Genomic DNA, 22467 nt, shown 5'->3' with positions numbered 1-22467 from the left:
TGGAGACATCTGCTTCAGCATATATTTTCAATTCATGTGATTTTAAAAGAAAATATTTTGTGTGACTGGTACAGATGGGAATCGGTGTCATCTCTAATGCATTTTGTGCAATAAATAAAAGGCAGCATCTTATCTTTCCACTCCAGTTTGTTGAAATAGTCCCCATCGTTGAAATAGTAAAAATTTTTTTTTTAAAAAGTGGAAGCAGCACTTTCTAAACAAGTCGGACAGTGTCATTACCCAGATTACTCAGCCCCAGGCCAGCTGAGGCCAGGATATCCAGGCCAACGGGGCAGATGAGGGATGGGGACAGACCATTAGTAGCGGGATTCAGTGCCACAGAGGGCGAGGAAGAAGAAGACACTCCGCTGCTCTCGAGGCCCAGGAGGAATTTTCGGGCTTCGTACATGTTGACTGCATTCCTCTCCACGCTCTTGACTATCACAGACTGGGAGAGATGGAGGGGAAAAAAGGAAAGGGATGATGAGAAACCAAGAAAAACGGGTGGAACAGATGAAGGAAATCATAGGAAAATGGGACGAGAGCAAAGAAGAGAGAGGGGAAGAAGACATCAGCTGCAAGAGGAAAACAAGGGGGGAAGCGAGGGATAGATAGGGTGAGGGAATGTTGGCACCAGAGACAGGGAGTGAAAGGGAGGTTGAGGGGGAGACGAATATAAATGGGAGGAAGGAAGAGGGAATTAGGCGTAGATTAGAAGGATAAACATTGAGGCAGTGTGGGAGAGAGAAGGAGACATGGGAGCGAAGCTGAAGAGAAAGCGTTTCTTAATCGATTGCTTCACAAACATATCTCGCTTTCTGATGCTAGTGAAGAGAAGATGAAGCAACACAAGAGGCCCAAAATAAACAAGAAGATTTGAAAATCATTAAATTAAATGACTTCCTCCTTTTCATTTTCCACATCACCAGAAACTCCGCCCTCCATGAGCATCAAATGAAAAATTAATGCGAGCAAAAAAAAACAAAACAAAACAAAAAAATCATGTTCTGGCTTTTTTGTGTTGAGCTTTTTGAAAAGTGGTTTCCAATCCCGAGTCTGTGCGAAACACACACAAACGCTACTTTATAGGTCTGCCAAAGTGCCAGGAGCACTGAGGCTATGGCATGCGTTTGGACAGGCCTTTTGGATTACTGCTGTCACCTCGTTAAAATGTTTAAGTGAAGGGTTCTTAAGAGGATCTGGGCTGGGTCACTGTTTACACTGGCACCTCCACACCAGTCCCTGCAGGCATGTCTGGTTTGGGCACCGAGCCCTGGCTCAGGGTGGGACGTGGGCACCTTGAAGAGACAGTGAGGAGCAGGCCAAGCGGTGAAATATGATTAGGAATATTAAGTGTTATTACTGCGAAGGTTGAATGTGAAGCAGGTGTATTACATTGTAAGAGACTGCAAGTCACAAAGTAATGTGAAAATGACCAACATATTCCACTAATATAGACTACATACTAACCTCCAAATTACTACTTGAGATACTAAGAATCAAGTGAGTTACTGTACAGTTGGAATAGACGAGTCACACCAGAAAGACTGAATGTTTCTGTCCATCAGGTGGCATGTAAACGACAGACTGCGTGCAGAAACTGTGATTCTCCACTGTGGCAGATTTGCCAAAACTCCTCTCTGTGTTGGTATGGCATGATGCCCTTCAGTGCAGACTTCCAGGTTTTTCCTTTTAGATTTCAACAGACGGTGATGAAATGTGACATGGCAGTCTGTAATTTATTTCAATGTCACGCTTTAACATTTGATGGAGCGTAATTATGAAATGGAACAGCGGCTTATTTGTTGTTTTGTTTAATTTGCTTTTGCCTGACACAGCATTTGAAGAAGTAGGACAGCAGCTGTGTTCTTAGCAGGGTGAAAAGTTAGTATATGTTTCCCTTAAACTTTCATTTTTACTGGAGGTTTTAGCTTTAGTGAGACTGACTTGTTTCATTAATATTGTTCACTTTAAGTCTTCGTGAATTCTTCTCATAGGAGTCTGTGTGGACTTTGAATGTATTTAACTACTGACTCTACTGTAAGTTAATTATGTCCTGCTTAAGGTGGATATTTGGTGCTATCATTATTATGCAGGCTGTGCTAAAATACTGCACATTTAAACTAGCATTTTAACCCTCTGAACCCCAAAACCTGCTGGCAGGTTTGAAAGGCACGTTTTCTTTACAGAATTGCCAAATTTACACCATTTATCAAAGACAAAAGATGCAAAAACAGAGACAATAATTAGATTTTGAACTTCCACCATATGCTCAAACCTGATTCTGTGAAAAACAAACATCCATAATCCTTCACACAACCGAGAAGTCATTAGTGCATTTTGGGCAGAACTGCAGGCTGTGTTTGCACAAAGCCCATTGGAAACAAATATGAAAACAAACCAAAAATGTAAGCTGTAAAATATTTAGAGTTTGAGTCATTTTGGGCATGTTGATTTCATTTTTTAAAATGCACTGTTTAAAATGATTTTTCTTTATGATTAGCAATGGTTGCGATGCTTCCATTAAGGTGCAAGACTGTATAAATAAAGTCACACTGAGTAAAAATGTGACAGAGGCAGAAAATGCCCAGAAACTGCTTGAGGTTCAAAGGGCTGACTATCATTTGTGCCAGATTCTGACAACTATTATGTTTAGCAATACATTGCTATGTAGGAGAAGCAATTCCTGTGCTCCTTTTTCAATTACTTGGTACTAGTACCATATTTGTTGTGCATTTAGGACTGCACAGCACATCAGGTGACAAACTGCAAATAATGCACTAATAACCATCAGACTAAGTCCTAACCCGCTTTGCAACTAATGCTTTAACTATAGCTCAAGTTAGCTCCTGCACATAATTAAAGTCACTTGTGTTGATTCACCAGTGTAAATGTGCACAACTCGCCTGCTTTGGAAATGCATCAGTGGATCCTGATGCTGCAGGCATTTAATAAACTCAAAGGAAAGATTCCTACAAACAGCTGAAAGTATGCCACTTGTACATGCCCACCCGGTAATGTGACTGCATGCATTTCAGACTTGTGTCATGCTGAAAGTGAAATGCAATGGTTACTAATCCAACCTAGTAAGCTTGTTGTTGCGACTTTAACAGAAAAGTGACAACGTGCTTATTAAGACATGTAGCCCACATGATGTCATATTACTAGAAGAGAGCGGCTTATAGTTTGGATCCACAGATTTGTTAAAGATTTTTGTATCACTGCAAAATAGCGGCACAGTGGCACTGTAACTATGACAACAAGTGAACACTACGTCAGCCGCTTGCTGACAATCACATGATTGCTATCCTACTACAAATCCACCGCTGCGGACTTATCAGGACTTATTTGTCGGAAATCATACGACTGAGCAGCCTTGGTGGAGTACTGTGCTCTCCGAGTGCTTTTCTTGTGTTAATCTTAAGATTAAGGCTCTTTTTGTATTTTGTATTGTATTGTATGTATTAAGGCCAGTTTTAGACAAAAGCATTTGTTCCAAGTAGACCTGCATTGAATTCATCTTTTCGTCCACGACTATGCTTAATTAATGCTTGGGAAGTAGGCTGTACGAGTATACAACTATTGTAAGAGTTCACAAAGATGTATTTTGGCACCGTGGTTCTTCGAGCTAAATGCTAATTTAAACTTTAATATGCTCCAAGTGACACGGACACGATGTTTGTATCCACACGTGCTCGGAATGGGTCGATAATGTGTGAGCTGGAAACATTTGCTAACTGGCAGTATGTACAAAGATCAGGATGAGTGAAGATTAATGGGAATGTCATTTATTTTGCAGAAATTTGAGTTTTGTGCATTTTGAAAGCTGGTATAGAACCATGCATGCAAATGAGAATGAAACATTCTTATCTCTAGAGAAATAAAAACACTGGCTACTCTGTGATGTTTTTTTCCTTCTACATTGTATTAACACTATAATCTAGAAGACATATTTGTAGGATATGAGTTTGTTGTTCACAGAAAGCTATTCATGCAACAATTAACAAATCTCTGAATTTCCTTCGTTATGACATACTGAATGTTTTCAAACTTCAGTTTTCTTTAAAACGTAAATAATCCATGTCATTATCAGTGCGTTCTGATTGTAATACCATTACATCATGATGTAATATAATTGTTGACGATATAACAAGATTTAGCTGTCAAAAATGGCATCTGCATAACACATCTGAACAAATATCCTCAGGGGGAACATGAGAGTTTGAAACATATCTAATTTAATTCTTTTGATAGACTGTCCACAAAACCATAAAATTGAAGCTCATGGGAGCAAGACAGGAAAAGTGAGGGGATCGCTTAAGTCATTAGGATTTATCATCTGACCGTTACGAATGTCTACACAAAGCTTTTGACAATCCATCAAATAGTTGTTGAGATATTTCTGTCTAGATCCAGATCACTAAAGCCATGTCAACAATTTGGTTTAAAATTCCCTGAAACTTTCTGTCTGTGTGAGCGTATGTCTACTTTCATACCTTGCTGGGCTGTTTGGGCTTTGGCTTGATACTGATGAAGACATCCAGCTGCTCCATTAGTGCTGTGATACACTGTGGCTCCACCTCGATGTCCTCTTTAATGTCGAACATTAATACCAGAGGCAAACAGCCCTGCGGAGCAAACACAAAGTCAACACATATCTACAACAGACTCTTGTTTTCTTATGTCGGCTGCAGACCATCATCTGCCAAAAACCTTGTTGGTATATCTGGGTCCCTACATTATAGGTTATTTCTCATTACGGTAGTAAATTTTCCTTTATACTATACCATTTGTAGACCAACAAGTTAGCCGTACCAATAAATACAAGATTCACTGCTGGATCTATCCCACACAGAGCTTGGGAAATTCCGCCAAGAGCAATCTGTTTTGCATGATCACCACCACAAGCACCACAGACATCTATATTTTGGGCTGAGAACTGGACAGCGCTCCTATTGTGAGTGGGTGTAATTAGCAGCAGAGTATAGAGCCAGGCTGGCTCTGACAGGGCCTGAGATTGGAGCTGTAATCTACAGTCTGGCTGGAAGAGGCCAAATCACACAGTAGTCTGCTGCGGGCAAGACTCTGCATTCACTCTGCTTCTACTTTCACCTATTCCCCTTATCTTCTTTCTCAGAATCGTCTCCCATCCCCTGCTTTCTGCGCTTCTCTCTTATCTAAATCATCTCTCATTAATCAATTGTTTTTTACTCTCCCACACAGCGAGGCAGTAAAAGAGGCTCCTTCTTGTGTGTCCCGTTTCCACACCAAGAGAAAGTCATGTTTAGTCACTGGAACAACTTTGGCATTTACTAAATGTCTCTGGGGCCAACTGGGAGACCGCAGACAAAGAGAAGGCAGCTCTGGCAGAATTACTGCCCCGCATTATGGATCTCCAAACAGAAAGCCAAAGCTGTTTACAGCTGAGATATCTCATACACACCAGCTCAGCAGAGACTCCGAGCCAACAGCGATTAAACAGCCATTACTTTTACACATTTTTGAAATAGACTCCTGATTATATTCTTAAGTAATTTAGATAAGAGTAGCCTCAGCGGTCGGGGGCAGCAAGACAAAAATGACCACTGAGCATTTTTAACCAGAAGAAATTTAAAGATGAGGTGCTACCCTTGGTCCAAAACACTAATGCGAGCATGGCAATCTCTGAATTACAGACACGGTTTGAATTCCAATCCACCGTGCAAGCATGCCAAACCATTATCATTAACACTCATAAGGATTCTGCGTATGGACAGGACATCAAGAACTCAAGCCAAAGTAATGCAAATATCTGTGTCCATTTTGCATGCAGGTACGCAGCAGCTATAAATCACACACGGCAACCTTGAGTCAGCTACGGATTCTTGTTTATCTCAGGCATTTCAGCAGCATGAGCAGAGCCAAGCAAATCTATCCTAAGGCTATTCAAAACCCCCAAGGCAATCATGGTTTATTTCTTAACCCCTGTCTTTAAAAACCCACGCATCATTCACACATACCAAGATAATGTTAATGAAACAGTGACATCCATTATACGTAGCTACCACACAACATGAGGAATCTGTATATGTAAGGATTTATATTGCCAATGCCATGTCTTAAGTCTCTGGCGACAAGAAGCTGCAAAAAAATATAAATAAATAACAGGAAGAATCACAAGATTTTCACCTTCCTGGTTGTCTTTGTACAAATTATATCATTTTTGGGATGGCTTTGTTAGGAAAAACAAATATAAACAGAAAAGATTTCGCTCTTTTTATCACAATCATTTTAGTCTACGTCTCATTTGAAAATTTGTCAAAAAACAAAAACTTTTGCACTCACCAGATTCTGTAAAATACTAAAGACTGAGAGGCTGAGAACTGACTTTTCAGCTCAACTAAGTTGAACTGCAGGAATAAGATAAGAATAAAAAGAAATTTAAAAAAATGCAAGTAGCAAAATGATCTATAATATGTAAAGTCACCTTTTTCAGTGTTGGAAAAATGTTTCGCATGTTGATTTCACTTTTTAAAAAATAAACGGTCAGTTTTTAAAAATGCGTTTAAACAACTTATAACTGTAGTTTTTCAAGAATTTACTGTTATCTTACAGATTTTGCGGGTAAATAGCACAGAAAATAAGTATTCATTTACATGGTAACTACTAAAAAAAAGAGGTCAAAACTGTAAATAATGTTCACATCAAAAATCTGTACTTCTTCCAACAGTAATTCTTTCTTTTACAACATTTGACCATAAAACGACCCAAAAACTGCTTGGGGTTCAGAGGGTTCACCACAAAAACTAAGCTTAGCATTTTAACATAATTCTTTTCACCCATTGTACGTCAATAAACCAGACACATGCAGAGAATACGCACCATGAGGTACTGCCGTGCCAGACAGACGGATTCAATGGTGCCCTGAATGTAGACTGTGGATTTCTTCTGGGGGCTGTTGGGGTCGGGGAAGTGGATCTGAGCTCCCGTCCTTTGGGTGATGTGCTTGATGTTGCTGCCATTGCGTCCCTTCATGAAGAGGTGGTGTTGTGGTGCGATGTCCAGGTGGGTGGTGACTGAGATGGTGCTCGCCAAACTACCAGCCAAGTGCTCCAACAACAGAGCTGTACCTCTCTGGGTAAACACAAGGACAAGGTACTTACTATACATCAATATATAAAGAAAAACATAAAATATTATAATAAGAGTAAGAGCAGAGATTCATTCTGGTGACCTAGACAGCCTTACTGAAACAATTCTAGCCAATGCCAGTATGCTCACAGTTATAATATCAACATGTTGATGTTAAGCAGGTGGGTCAATATATAATTGTGGGACTTCTTGTATCATAGTTGACATTTTTGTTGTTTTCAGGCCTAAAACCAATATGGCCGCCTATAACCAAACACCACACGGCATTTTTACAAAAAGATTCTTTTAAATATTAGATGTAAAATTGAAATTGAAGGTTATTCATAAAGATATTGTAGTAAACCTGTTGACATGCCATAAATCTACACTTGAGTCACACACTACTTTATATTAAATAACTCAAAGCCTTGGAGTCTTTCCGGTCTTTTCTTCAGGAGGAAATGACATCATGTGGAGCAGGTCATGTGATCTGGAATTAACACACTTCCTTGAGAGGTGTTTTTGTAATGAGTAACTTAGTTGAAAGTGATTTCTGGGACAGATACAATTTGTTATTTTCCATATGAAATTTGATATAGTGCCAAAAAGAAATATCTGTCATGATTATCTCAATTTAAAATAAACACAACCAAAATATTTTTTGAATGGTCTCATTTTATTATTGTTTAGCTTATTATTTAGTTGACATTTTAGTGATATCCAGTTATTTTTTTATTAATAAATGATTCTTTACATGATAATTGCGGAATTTGAAAAGACATGATCATAACGAACATTAATAGTTTTTTGAGTTTTAATAAAAATGTAATCAATGCAAGAATGGACTAAATTATAAATTGACCCAGGTATACTATGTTTGTCATGTTCTACATTTTTAACAGAATGGTATTATTTGCATAACAGTTATCACTTCAAACTGTTTCGATCTATAGTGCAAAACTGTAAAGATAGGTGTAAAATCAGTAAATTATCCTGTTAGAGGAGCTGGAACCAGGATATATTTGGCATATGTGTTTGAAAAATAATCCAAAATTGATTTTGATCAAATTATCAATTTATCCTTTCAGAATTAATGCCAATATTAATTTTCTGCTAGTAGTGTGTTGTAGACAAAAAAAAGTGTGATAATAAGATCTGCCACCTCATTTTGGATGCATAAAGGGAGATGTTGAAAGTGTGTCAAAGTAAATTCTACCAGCAATAAAACAAAGAATATAAACGCAAAAACTTGTGTAAAGATCTAAAAAATAGAATGTCTAAAACAAAGCTAAACCAACATTTCATTTCGAGCATTATCCAGACCACATTAGAAACTAATCGGTGAACAAGCAGCGCAGTGGAGCTGTGCTGCTCACATTCCCAGAGAAAACACCAGCGATTTCTGTACAACCAATGGAAACTATTGTATTTTCCACCGCATCTGCTGGCAAAGTTGAACAGTGTCATTCCTCACTGTCTCTGCAAGCCATCACTTGGCCCAGTAAAGTAAGTCATTTCCAGTGAGCATCAGGAATCCACACACTGTGACCAGCATAAGACAACAATCCACAGCGGTTTTGGCAATCCTCGAAGGTGGTCCGAGGGTCTCACACCACCACACAACATTGCACACATATTCCTCTGATCCCTTAGCCTTCATCTGGCAGGATTCCCGGTCCCGACTGACCCCTCAGACCTACCACAAACTCAGGGGCGACATTTTTGCATACTGCTGTACATAGAGCACAGGAATGCGTACAAAAGCAGACCAGCACTGTAAGTACAAATATAAGCGAACAAGCACATGAATAAATACAAGCACATAATGCAAATGCAGCTGCTGGCAAACTGAGACGAGCTCCTTATTGTTGACTGAGGCTTGGTAAGGGAATAAAGTGAGTTGGTGGATGTGATTTGTTGGCAGAGGTAATGAGAAAACTCCTTGGCAGGCGTAAACTAGCCGCAGCTCAGATGCCTGTCGAGGAAATGCATCTGTGCATGAGTGCATATATATATATATAAATATACAGTATGGTTATGATCAAGCTGCAGAAGGGGAAAAACAGAAAACTTCCAAGACCTATTTAAAATAAAAGTAAAACTCAGGAGAGACTTGTAAACTTGCTGGTGCAGTAGTGGGGTCAGTGTGTCTCCCTTCCAGTGGTGAGCCGAACCAGCAGCCTTTAGCTCAGGCCACCAAACATCTCTCAGCACTCTCTTGCCCCCGTGGTGCTGAAAGTAATGAAGTGGTTTATATGAGAAAAGTGAGGAACGCTGTCAGCGCTGGTGGGCCTCGACATGTAGCTCAGGAAACCCTCTTTTGGTCTGTGGCTCGCGTCTAAACGGGTGGAGAATAATTCAAAAATGACTGACAAGGAATGCAGAGGTCAGGGTTCACTTAGTTACCGGAGCCTCTTTAACTTGCTGAAACCGAGAAAACTCCAGCGGGTTTGAAAGGCATGTTGTCTTTACAAAATCAAAAAACTACACCATTTATCTGAACCAGAAACCCTGGAAACTGGATATTTAACTTTCCGGAGGTCCTTGAACTACTCAGTTTGCAAGTAATTTGGGAAACTTAAGCAAATCTAAGCTTCATCAAAAGCATGCTCTTCCACATGCCTAAAAAATGTGCCTAGATTGAACTGCAGGCTGTACAGAAAGCAAATTAAAACTGTATGTAGTAGAATATCTGTATTATGTAGGGTCACTTTTTTCCTTTAGTTCTTTTAACTCCTGTGGGCACTTGGAAAAATGTTGGTTTCAGGTCTTTTTAATTTTTCTGTACAATAATGATAAAAGAAACCTAACTTTGCTATTTCTGTTTCTCGATTTATCGCCTTATACCTGTGTCATACTGCACAGAAAACATGTTTGCTCTACTTCTAGCCATGTTTGTGGTGTTTCCATAGAGGTGCATAACTGTATTTTGCAGTGACAAATGAACCCACAATAAGTAAAAATGTGACAGAAGCAAAGAAAATGTCCAGAAGCTGCTTGGAGGTTCAAAAGGTCAATCAGAACCCACACTGGGGTTTGTTTTTTCTATATTTTCCCTGCAAATTAAAGGGAAACTTGGCTTATAGAACAATTAATATTGCCATTACAACCAGGAAACATCTCTGAGAAGGAAATTGGAGCATCACTGATGAGACTGAGTCACTTCTAAAGCAAAGCAGCCAAACAGTCACTGGTTCCAGCCTGTTGAATGTGAACATTTATTGTTTTTTTGCATTTAATGTGTTTGCAAACTCAGTGTGTTCTGGTTTTGGATGATTTGCCAGGAAAAACAACTAGTAGATGCCTCCTTGGGCTGCAGTTTTCTTACTTGAAAGTTTAGGGGGGGGAAAAAAACAAAACAGGACACAACTTTCCAACACTACACAACTCTCCTCACCTTGACTGCGTTGGCGTTATTCTGTGAGCCGCGAACAACACCAGTGGCCCTGTAGAGGCGTGTTGGAGGCTTGAAGGAGACCGTGAGGTTGTAGGTCTGCGAGATGTGCTGCACAGTCGGGGAGCTGGGGTCGGACTGCATGATAGCCGGAAGCTCGAAAGACAGCACGAGAGGTAGCAGCTCCTTAAATATGGAGGGAAGAGAGCAAACATGAGTGAGTAAAAAAAATCAGCATGTGAGACATTGTGCTGTGGCTGAAATCGTGCAGTTATGCATAGCTGGACAGTTCATCGCTATGTTATGGCTGCTACACAAAGAAAAAATAATAAATGTCAACGTGGACTCAGTGTATCAGCTTGTAGCACAATGTACTGTTATTCAGCCCGTCTATGACCTGTTGGAGGCTCAAAAACAAAAAGGAAAAGGCCGATTTCTTTACCTATTGTAGATTTATGTGAACTGACACTCAGACATAACAACCCTTCCTTTAGCAGAAAGTGGCAGAACTTGGCATGTAAATCTGTCGGCTCAAATAAATCCACAGAAGGTGATCAAAAAGAGAGAAGCAGTGGCAGCAATAATAGCCAACCTTTGTTGCATGAAGTATGTTGCAGCGGGCTGGGGTGGTGGTATCACACCATTTCGTCATTTTAAACATTTTGGGCTCGAATTTTCCAAAACACCAGCGCTCTTTCGCTCCTTGTCCTACATTAATTTCAAGTCGGTGAATAAAACCGCAGGAATAGCAATGCAAATCAGCTCTTGCCATTTGTATTGCAGCAGTCATTCAAACGAAATAGATTGTGACGGGGGAGGCTTCACTTCATGCATACACATGCTTATGCATGCATGAGAGAGATCATGAGAGAAATCACAGGCACACACCCATACACAGACAACCTAATGGGAATGTACACACAAAGAGAATGAATACACACACAGTTATCCAAACACTGACTCTTGGGCTGAGCGCCACTATGGTTTTGGCTGCCAGTGAAGGGCAAGCAGCATGAATTGCTCTGACCAAAGAAATGCATCCCTGATCAGTCCCATATGCGTTTGGCCTTACATTTATATCACGTTTCAGCACTCGGATCTCCAAGGGCTCGAGAAATTTAGGTCAGCACAGAGGGAAATGCAAGAGAGGACAAGCAAAGCAGCAGGAGTCAGGCGCTGAATGAAGAATAGACTCATTTTTATGATAGAGCTGACTTCAGCTTTTTTTCCCTTTTTTTTTTAAAAAAAAAGAAAAAAAAAAGTCTACCTGGCAAATATGAGTTTCACATGTATTCAATCAGAAAATCCAGTTTAAAGGCCTCAGTTCTGCCCAACACGAGGCTGAGAGACGAAGAAAAATGAAAACATCTTTGAGGTAAAGCAACTGGCTAGGCCTTTCATCACCTGCCTGTCGGTTCCACCTCTGAAAGCTGCGAGAAATCCCCCAAGAATCCATCACCTCAACAACGGACTCAAACAGATCTCCACCCAAGAGGGCCTCAGAAATACAGTAGGCCTTGTTAAGTCCACTGTCTCAGCGTTAAAGGGACATTACATGCACTGCTAATGCAGTGAAAGCCAAAAGCACAACACAGTGACTTCTGGTTTTTATGAAAGTTGAGGGAGGATGTGGTCTGAAGCCCACCCAGTAGACACCGAGACACTGTTGGACTGGAAACCTCAGCAGTGGGGGGGTCAAGAAACTGAGGTAACCTCCCTAATCTCATTGCAATATTTTGTCCATACCCTCAGTTGCGAAATAACTGAAAAAAATCCTCTAGTTTCTCTGTTAAAAAAAAAGAAGAGTTTGATATTCTGGGCAACTCACTCTTATTTTTTCTAATTTCTTCACTTCAAGATCAATAACACGTACATATGCATCTGCTCAATACAAGAATTAACAGACAATTAGCCTAGCTCTATTTAGAAGTCGCTCTACATGTTAAAATGAGAAACTGCCTTCTATCAATCCCATTTTAAACAAGTGTTTGTCACATTTTATACTCACTATGGAATCATTTTTCATTGCAATATAAAATGATGCACCTCTATGTCAACAGCACAACCATGGCTAGGAGTAGAAAGAACTCAAAGGTGTCTTATGTATGGTTTAACAAAGAAAAGAAATGCATTTCTTTGATTATTTATTTTGCAAAAAAAATAATAAAACTGGAACAAACGTGTAACATTTTGCTGTGTGAACACTTCCTGCAGTTCAATCCAATTCAACTGAAAAGTCTCAGATTTTTTTAACATGTGACTTTTGAATTTTGGGGCTTTTACAGAATCTAATTTGTTAAAAAAAAAATTTTTTTTGGTACATTTTTAAATGAAACACTTGGAACAAAGCAATTTTGTTGAAAACCCACAATTTTAAGCTTAGTTTTGGTCGAGTTTTCCATTTACTGTAAAGACCATGTGACAGTTTAATGACATGGAAGTTGAAAGTTTTTCTGTTTAAACCGTTTCTGGCTGCGATAAATATTGTAATTTGAGTGAGTTTTTTCACAAAATAACTCTGCCATTCAAACTCAGGTGGATATTGGAGAGACTGATTTTTGGTAAGAGTCAAGCTAGTGTTTAAACCTTAAAACGTAGTTGAAGTAAAAAGTAAGATAAGATAACCCTTTATTAATACCATAGTGAGGAAACTGCATACCGATATACAAAAAGAAAAATGATTGATCATCTCAATTAAATTTCAGCAGTTACATAAATATATTGCCCAAAATGGTGAACTATCTTGGAAAGTAAGTTTTATGTTTGCTAAAATTTGATATTCAGTAAAAGAATGATTGAAAGAACATTCAATATTCCTGATGTTTTAACAGCATACAAGGACATCTGGGTATCCCAGAATTAGTTGAATGTCAAGGTCTGGTTCCATTCAAAGACGCCAAGCTGACAGAGAATGGCTCTCTTTATCCACCCCAATTTTCTGCTGACAATCTTTGCGGTTCCCTGCAGCTTATGTTATAAACCCCTTTGTACAAGACTGTTATGGTTAGGTTTGATTATTGTTTTTTTCACCCATAGCCAGAAAAAAAAAAAAACCTAGATGATCTAGGTTGTGCCTTGTTGCTTGAGAAAACACCCACTGAGCACGGAGAGGTTCGATCATGCCAACACTGACTAGCACACGTTGCACAAATATCCAAGCATGAGCTTCTCTTTCTGCCTCTCTCTCCATCACACACTTCACTCACTCGGTCATTCTACACATGCAAACACAGCCTTGTTAGTTTTGGTCCGTTCACGGCGGAGGAACGTGTTCGCTGTAGACAACTGCTGCGGTGTTGAAATACAGCAAAAGTTCAGACGTGTAACAGTTCACATGAGCACAGAGGCCCTGTGCCCACAGAGCAGAAGCTGGAGGCTGATCTTCCAGTCAGAGTGAAACTGAAGATGCAGAAGAGGCGAGGAAATGGTCTGGAGGATGGCTGGCCAAAGCGATTGAGGGTCACGCTTGTATTTTACAATTGTTCTAGGGAAGTGGTCTGGGAATAAGCTAGGAATGGTGCTTGTGGCTTAGAGGAAGTGTTGAAACTGTGCCTGGAGTGTAGAATTACCTACTGTAACCCTGGAGCTCCTCCACTGCAGGATTAGAGAGAGGACTTGGCTCTTTAGAGTGTGATGTTTTCTTTCTTTATGTATTCAGCAACTGCTTGAGTGATACATCTAGGAACCCATTAGTAAATCATACCAGACGTTTGCACTAACTATGGCATGGGCAGGGTTGTTAAAATAAACTGCCATAACTAGTGGAGCTAACAAGCTGACAAGAAATGTCCCCAAGTTTGATATTTACAGTGTTGTAACACTTCAAATCCTTTAGTTATTCTCTGTCACTGTCTTTGCACTCAGCACAGCAAAACAGCATTTTTATTCTGTGCAGCTTGAATTATTTTGTGGTGCAATTGCAAATAAAAGTATTTTAAAAATCTAGATTTCCTCAAAGTGGCACATAACGGAGAATCTTGTGATATATGTGCAAAAGTTCAGTCTGACTGAACTGTGTGCAAAGTAGGGCTGCACGATATCGGAAAAAGAAAAACCGGCAATGTGGCATTTTGTTTTTCTGCTATATATAAAATACAATATGCAAAAAGACGGTTTTAACTTGAACAACTACTTGGAAATATTTTGTCATTCTGGAATGATTGGTGTGAGTCCATTGCATTGTAAATAAAACATATTTCTACTTTATTTTAATATGAACATTTGTCCTATGGTGCAAAACAGACAAATCCAACAGAAACTGTCTTACGCTGTATTAAATGGTTAAACAAATTAGTCATATTGCCTCCTGTAGTGGCAACAATTGCAAGACATGATCTTTGAAGTACCTATTTCAATGCCATCTTTTCAGTAGTGAAGTATTTTCAGAATTGATTAGAGGTCTGGAAATCATGTTTACATTCATTTTAAGAGATGAAATATATTAATAAGACATTCACATTCCTGCTAAAGTACAAATCTGCATCAGAGTAAGTCTAAAAATAACCTTCACCTGAATTCAGTGCATCTCTCAGAGGCAAAATATAAAGAATTTTTTCCCCAAATTGCTTTAGTTACTAAACAACCGCAGAAGTCTGTCTCCAGACTCACTCATTTACTGCAGTGCCTCATCTCAGAGGTGTGACTAAAAATGATACTTTGAAAACAAGCGAAATAAGTACTTCTAACATCATATTTCTCGAGGTAAACACCAAATGCCATTTTCGTCTACAGGCTGTTTCTCATGAGCAGAGTTATAAATGTCCCCATCATGTTAATTTAATTGTGAGAAACACAAAACATGACCATGATTAATATTAAATTAATTACGCAGCTCAACGAATGACGCCGCTTCTTTTTTTGCAACTAAATCTCTCTTCTCAGTGTTTCCCCTCAGTTTCCTCGCTTGTTTTGCTGTTGCACATGTGGAGCCAGCATGTCAACAAACTCTGTGTCCGTTTACCCAGGAACCCTTAAATCAGAGTAAATTATGTTCTCTTGTACATTAGCCACAGAAAATGAGAACCATGTGAGTTTTCTTTTTGTATCAAGCAGGGGAGGAAAAAAAAAAAAGTTACACCATGAAGCATTTGATTTAATTTGCCATAATATACACTGGAGAAAGGACAATGTGACTATTGTACATGTGCACATCGCAATAACGAAACAGCATGTCGAAGGTTTGTCACAATCTGTTTCACATGAAAATGAAAGCGTGTGCCGTAAAATGTAAAAGATAACCTTATGGATGAAACACGATGCGATGATGTTTCAATACTTTGTTTTTACTGTACGTTATTATGGAAATTGGCCAATACTGTAAGCAGTCGCTATGCTACATGCAGGTCAAAAGTACAAGCTCACAAATCTGCAGGGGATGAATGTTTGACAGTCAAAACTCTGGGTGGAGTATCCCTTTAAGACAAACGTGGCCGTATTCCAACTTACCCTTATTTTTACTCGAGCTGCCTCCACCCCTCCTGGCTGCCCCGCAATGGACACCTGTTCACAATAAAAAGTAACATATGTAAATCAGCTAGCCAGTTCTGGAGCCATCCAAGATAAATATTGGCTGATATATTGCATACAGTTGCACGTACATATTCCAATCGCAAGAGCTGAAAGTAGAGAAAACAGTGAAAACAGCGAAAGTTGAATCATTTTTATAGCATATTTGCAGGCAGGACTTTTAGCCACATCATTACTGTAAAGACCGCTTTAAATTAATCACACTTACAGTAAGGATGTGATTCATTGTGACTGCAATAAATAGCCTACACGATTTAACCAACCGTTTTTTTAATACAACCACCGAGGAGACGGGTCAGATTAAGTTAATTTCCACAGAAACAAAAAAAAGTGATAAATAGCCTCATTTGGTTTTCTTTCTGTGGAGTAAACAAAGAGCTGATTAACAGTGCTACTGCTCCACAACAAGTAAAAACATGCTTGTTGGGGCTTTTGTTAAAAAAAGGAAACACTTCAGATCAGTGTGGCTCATCTTTGGCCTCCAGTGGTGCCACACGAACATAAATGTGCCACACACACACACACACACACACACACACACACACACACACAGCTGTGAGGAGCAATTATATACTTCAACATGAAAACCGCTGTTAAGCCTCATGTTAGCAAACATCTGCTGGTTGAAAGTGCCGCCAACAATATCCTGAATCCTTCCAGCTCCAGTGAGACTTAAAGGTAAGCAGCCACCTCATTGATTTTCACGGTTATCTACATCAGCTTATCGACAGCAGTGAGTTTGTCAATATGCAGCGCTATCTAAAAGGCTCTGTTGCAGTCTGAGGGCTTTTGAAAAAGGCAGCTTAAGGGGTCTTGGGCCTAAGGGGAGACTCTTGCTACTTATCAGCCTCCACTTGCATCATCTGAGGAGGACCGGAGGAGGCTGAGCAGGCCGCGAGATACAGAGTGCTGAGAGGGGAAGTTTAATGTGTGTCAAACCCATAGTGTGCAAAATCCACAGAGATAAGGATGAAGTCAGCGGCGCTTTTAAAATAAATTAACTTGTCAGTGCTTTTCGTACACAGGTGTACCGTGAAGCAGCTGGCAGAGATACATATCTAATGCTCCGCCTGGCTCCTCTGAACTCTACACTTTAATGGTAATTACAACAGGATCCTACAGCCGGCTTCCTCTTGGGCTGGCCAATCAAAACAGATGCCTGGCTCAACTCTCCTGCAACCTGTCCACTCTGAGACCATGTAAATGAACTGGAGGACTGCATGCGCAGATCAAAGAGCTGTTTAGAACCTGAAACCCAACAACCTGCCGCCGAAGAAAATCAACTGTGGAGAGGGCTGACGATGGGAACCGCTCAAGGCAGCAGAATGCAAGCCTCAAAGCAATTCTCACGGTGAGGTGCAGTGCTTCACGAGATTAAAGAGGAAATAATTTGATGAGGCTCAAACCTGGTTGCTTTTCTCTGCCTGGTTGTTCCTGTTGGAGTCGGGGAAATGGATGTGGCACCCCGTCTCCTCCATCACCCTCTTGATGTTGTTGCCGCCTTTGCCGATGACGTGCGAATGCTCTGTGTGGGAAACATCCATCTTCAGAGTCACCCTGTTGCTCTATTAAGCAAAAGGAGAATGGGGAGGTGAAATTACAGTTTCTTACAGTATCTCAACCATTCATTGCAATGAAATTACTGCTGTAGTGAACTGTGCTCCCCAGGGGAAATGCAGTTATCTTGTACAAACAGTGCAGTTAATGGTGTCCCTGAGGCATGATGGTGCATCCAGCTCCCTCTACAGCCCCCGATCATATCAGGTTTGTCTGTTTTATGGCTGCATAACATTTTTAAGTGTATATACCACCAACACATCGATTTCCACTCTGCTCCTGTGATTATAAATCCTGGTTCACTGAAGCTCCAGTGCAACATCTGTCTAACTCTCCTCTATCTAAACAGTCACAAGACCCCAAATTTACAATTTCCCCTCTTTTAAGCACTTTCACATGCTGCAGTCATTTAGGAACAGAAAAGGGCAACAAAATATGCAGCATATTAAAAAATGAATCCAATTATCAAATAACTCGGCTGCGTCTGCCAGAAAAACAAAAGCCTTTTCGTGACAAAACCATATGAAAGGCTATAAACGGAACCGATCCTGTGCCGCTCTTCTGTGTGGGGCTGCTCAAAGTGCATGGACGACTTCCTGCCTCCAGGGGGTGCTGCAGTGCTGATGTACTAGTATGTGACTTCTTGTGTTGCCATGGCAACGAAGCCTGCATGCACACACAGCAGTCCAGTGACAAGCTCGAGTATCTGGTTTGATTGCTGACAGGCTGTGCTACGCTGCTGTGTGCAGTCTGTCAGCCGGACAGCAGGAGAGCCGAGGTGAAATAGATTCAGCGCAACTTAATACCAGGAAAGGTTGAGAAACACACAGAGAGGGAGAGAATTACACATGAAGTGTCACCGTGATATAAAGTGTTTACTGCACCTTTGTGTCGAGGACGGACATAATTCTGTCTTTGGCTTCCCTCACATTCTCCCTCTTTCCGCACACCTTGATATGTGGATCTGCAGGGAGTAAAAGGGAAAAACACACATTAAAAATGTGAGAAACTGTGGATGTGTTCTATGTTTGTAGATGTTCAGGATGACGACAAAGGGCAAAGACAGAATGTGAAAATGAGGCACAAGTTAAACCCATTTAACCAAACATGGCACAACAGTCTGCATTTGTCAACAAATTAAAGCGCATCAGAGAAAAGCTGTGCGACAGTAATTGCTGCTTTGATATCTGCCGAGTCTCATTTAAGTCTGTGAGCGAACCAGCCTGCGAGGAGATAGGGAGGTGGGAGGATGGTGGTGGTGGTGGTGGGGGGGTGTCTCTGTGGAATTATATTCAGGCAATCCATCAGTCTGTGGCGTCTACAGATGTGCTGGAGATAACTGTCGCAATTTGGCTCACCTTGTTTGTTTTTATTCCAAATGCAACAACTAATTTTGTTTTTGCTTAATCCAATACCATTTCCTCAGAGTCAAGAAACAACAGGACACCCATCAGAAACAGAATTCTAGCATTTTAATTTTCTGAGCAAATACACTCGGCGCACAGAAAATCATGCAAGTAAAGGTCGCAATAACTTGAGCAAACTGTAGGGGCCTCCAGGGCTTCCCAGTTAAAACAACCAAACACTGCATACCGACACTATCCAAAGCTAATGCTTGCGTCTATGCAGAGTTGGGTAAGCCTACATCTTGCCCTGCGGCATGCCGGACCCTTGCAAAATGCAAAAACACGTGAACGCACGCACAAATTTAAAATGTACACACACACATGTACTACACAGTCACAGTCCATCGCCCGTGTTAACTGTACTGAGCAGCAGGAAGTCCACTAAGCCCCCTTCCAGGAATACCCCTCCCCATATGCACACACACTTACAGCATCAGATGATGGTATCGCCTTTAAACTGGACTCGTTGAAGCTGATTTATTGTAACAAAGTCAGCAGGACCATACTTGCATGTTTTTCAAGAAGCTCCGGAGTGAAAAAAAAAGCTCAACGGGTCAGTCAATTTAGTGTTAATGTTTTTGATCATGTATAACTGCAGTCCTGCAGGAGAAACAACGAAACGATAAAGAAGCTGCACTCTGAGATGGGAAAACAAAAGAAAAAGCACACAAAGAGCGTTCAGGGAGCTATCGCAGCCTCAGCACTGGTTCCAGGAAATTTTCCCATCATTGAGCTGTTGCTGTGAACAAAAGAAATCTCTCGACTTCTTCCTGTGGCACCGACTGCAGCCATTAGAGGGAGTATGGTTCTTCCAGTGTCCCCGCTCCAACCTGCACAGCACATCTGGCAAACATTAGCCGGCCTAAACGAGTGTTGCAGTCGTGATGTAGAACACCCCCGCATTTTTGAAGTGGAGTCTGCTCTGTGCCTTCTTTTTCTTTTTTCTTCTCCTTTTTCTGGGTGATTGATTGTGGAATAAAAAATGAACACCTTAAGTCCTAATTTGGCACACGCAACACCTGTAAAAACAAACAAAAACAAGAGCAGGCTCGCAGCTGCAAAAAGTGTTTTCAGTCGCACGGATTTTACACAGTTCCACTTGACAGAGAGGAAACCTTTTGACCCAAGCTTTCTGCTGGCAAAGCAAACGCATTTTTCCAGCTAAGGACTGCATTTGAAAAAAAAAAAAAAAAACACACGCAAATGAAGAGTATTAAGTCCCTTTGGCTAGGGGGTTTCTCATTCAAAACATCGGCAGAAATGTTGAAATGCACAATTCGAGTAAACTGGAAGTAATTTTAAGATGATTATCACAGAAAAACAGAGCCTTCAATGTGAAATCTTTGGAATTAAATCACATTTAAACCCCAAAGACCACCTCGCAGCGGTGTCCACTTTGTCGCAGCGCAGGCCTGTCTCGTGCATGAGCGATATGGGTCCTGGCTGTATTAAATCACGGACAGTGTGCTGATGAAAGCTTGGCCCGGAGGCTAACAACTGGCCTTATCACACTTATACAGGTGGCAGAGATGTGTAGCCGCAGGTGATAAACGAAACAGAGGAGCTGGCATTTTGATGGAGTGCAGCCCCTGTGTGCGGAGAGGTTACAAACATACAAATCCCCTCACATCTGCTGCTATCCTGCCGAGTATAACCGATTCCAGACTGCACATGAAAGACAACACTGATGCCGAATTCCAAGAAAACAAGGCAAACTAACACCCTTTAAGACGAAGATTTTAGATGGCCGAAAATAGCCTGCAACAATGCACAAAACAACTTCGTCATGTGCTATTTTAAGGGGGTCGCATCCAGTGTTTCACAATGAAGGACAAATGGAATGCGGATTTATTATCTTGAGAGATTTTCCTAAAGGCTTCTGCGAACTTTTAACCAGCAGGTGGACTTCAGTTTGTCATTTAATATAATTTAAGGCTATTTAATGTGAAATAAATGTACCGAATTTAGTCATTTTGGCCTTATCTGTCCTTCTCTTAATCCCATGAGGTCAGCTTGTTAAAACACACAGTCCGTCCCTCGTGTCTCTTCTCCCACAAATGTATTCACTCATACGATAACTGATGATCCAACATTCTTCCCCCTCTGCAGCTCTTGGTTTACACAACACAGAGAGAAAACCTGACAGCCTACAAATCACAGGTCCGAACTTCAAATATGCTCACTTCGTGCGCACAACATCCCTCCCAGGTGGCGTCGGAAGGCAGGTTTTGTGAATGAACCGATACTTGGGGTGAATGGAGGGGTGTGTGTGTGTGCATGACTTGCCAGGAGTTACAGTTGATAAATTATCCAGAGAGGAGGGAAAAATGTAAAAGACTCTGATGTAATCTCATCAACTGTTGTCTGTACAGAGTGGCGGAGGAAGTTGCATAATGCCAATGGATTGCACATCTGGCTTGAAGACGCACACCAGCAACCCTCCTGAGGCAAACAAAGTAGGCACACCTACACCTACTCCTCTCTCCTCCCCTCAATCCCCGCCTCCCTCCCGGAAGAGCTTTAAATAACCATGATAATGTTTTATTGGGAACAGAGCGCTGGAACAACTTGGACAATAAATGCGTGGGCTTCGGTATGAGTAACTCCCACGACTTCTCCTCCACAGCAACAACAAAAAAAATACCCCAAATTCCTCCGTGCAGATGAAGTTACTGGCTTGCGAAGAACGGAAAACATGCAAGCTTTCATCTTTTCAAAAATGCTCAATTAACTGTTAGATAATGGATAAATTTGCTGAAACCTTGAATTGCTTCCTTCTCATCCATCTGACTTTCCAGAGAACATATTTCTGGCAAATTCAACACCGACTCCACCCATCTCGGACAGGAACACAATTCAGGTTTAGCTGTAAGAGTTGCTGGGACACATGTTAGAAATTACAGATCTTTATTTGAAATCAGATTCATTTATTCTGTAGGACCACCAGCAAAAACTCGAGTCGCAGATGTCAAAAACAATGGAGGCCATGCATAGAAGAGTCTGTCCTTCTCTTAATCCCATGAGTCTGATAATGAAGAAGACGAAACAGTCACCTTTTTTGGACTTGGCTCCGATTTTCAGTTTGGAGGGCCAGGCTATCTGTGTTTGGGTCTCATCCATGATCTGGAACAGAGTGAAGGAGGGGTTGATGTTAGCTTATCTACAGGAAAATACTGTGAGTTGGCAGGAAAAATACAATTGTAATTCTTCAATCTTGACAACCATCACAATAAGAATTACTAATAATAATCATCAGCATCTATACTACTGTTTAAAAGTTTGGGGTCACTTAGAAATGTCCTTATTTTTGAAAGAAAAGCAGTCCTTTCAATGAAGATAACATAAGAGGAATGATAAATCCAGTCTAGACATTGTTAATGTGGTAAATGACTATTCTAGCTGGAAACAACTGATTTTTAGTGGAATATCTCCATAGGGGTACAGAGGAACATTTCCAGCAACCATCACTCCTGT

At 40.7% G+C, this 22467-nt stretch overlaps 1 protein-coding gene across 2 annotated transcripts in view; it reads right to left on the bottom strand.

Moving 5' to 3' along the window:
• LOC110954071 (protein bicaudal C homolog 1) overlaps nucleotides 1–22467 on the bottom strand; it is a 66789-nt gene that overhangs the window by 14994 nt on the left and 29328 nt on the right. For both annotated transcript variants that reach the window (XM_022198370.2, XM_051959737.1), the window contains exons 3-10: nucleotides 22047–22116; nucleotides 18472–18551; nucleotides 17437–17595; nucleotides 15950–16003; nucleotides 10508–10690; nucleotides 6862–7113; nucleotides 4497–4628; nucleotides 241–448 (exon numbers count right to left, since the gene is read on the bottom strand). In XM_022198370.2, the coding sequence (XP_022054062.1) occupies nucleotides 241–448; nucleotides 4497–4628; nucleotides 6862–7113; nucleotides 10508–10690; nucleotides 15950–16003; nucleotides 17437–17595; nucleotides 18472–18551; nucleotides 22047–22116 (1138 nt within the window). The remainder of the gene's footprint in view (nucleotides 1–240; nucleotides 449–4496; nucleotides 4629–6861; nucleotides 7114–10507; nucleotides 10691–15949; nucleotides 16004–17436; nucleotides 17596–18471; nucleotides 18552–22046; nucleotides 22117–22467) is intronic.

The sequence above is a fragment of the Acanthochromis polyacanthus genome, chromosome 15, assembly GCF_021347895.1.
Source record: "Acanthochromis polyacanthus isolate Apoly-LR-REF ecotype Palm Island chromosome 15, KAUST_Apoly_ChrSc, whole genome shotgun sequence".
Classification (NCBI taxonomy): Eukaryota; Metazoa; Chordata; class Actinopteri; family Pomacentridae; genus Acanthochromis; species Acanthochromis polyacanthus.
This window is presented reverse-complemented; position numbering and strand designations above follow the sequence as displayed.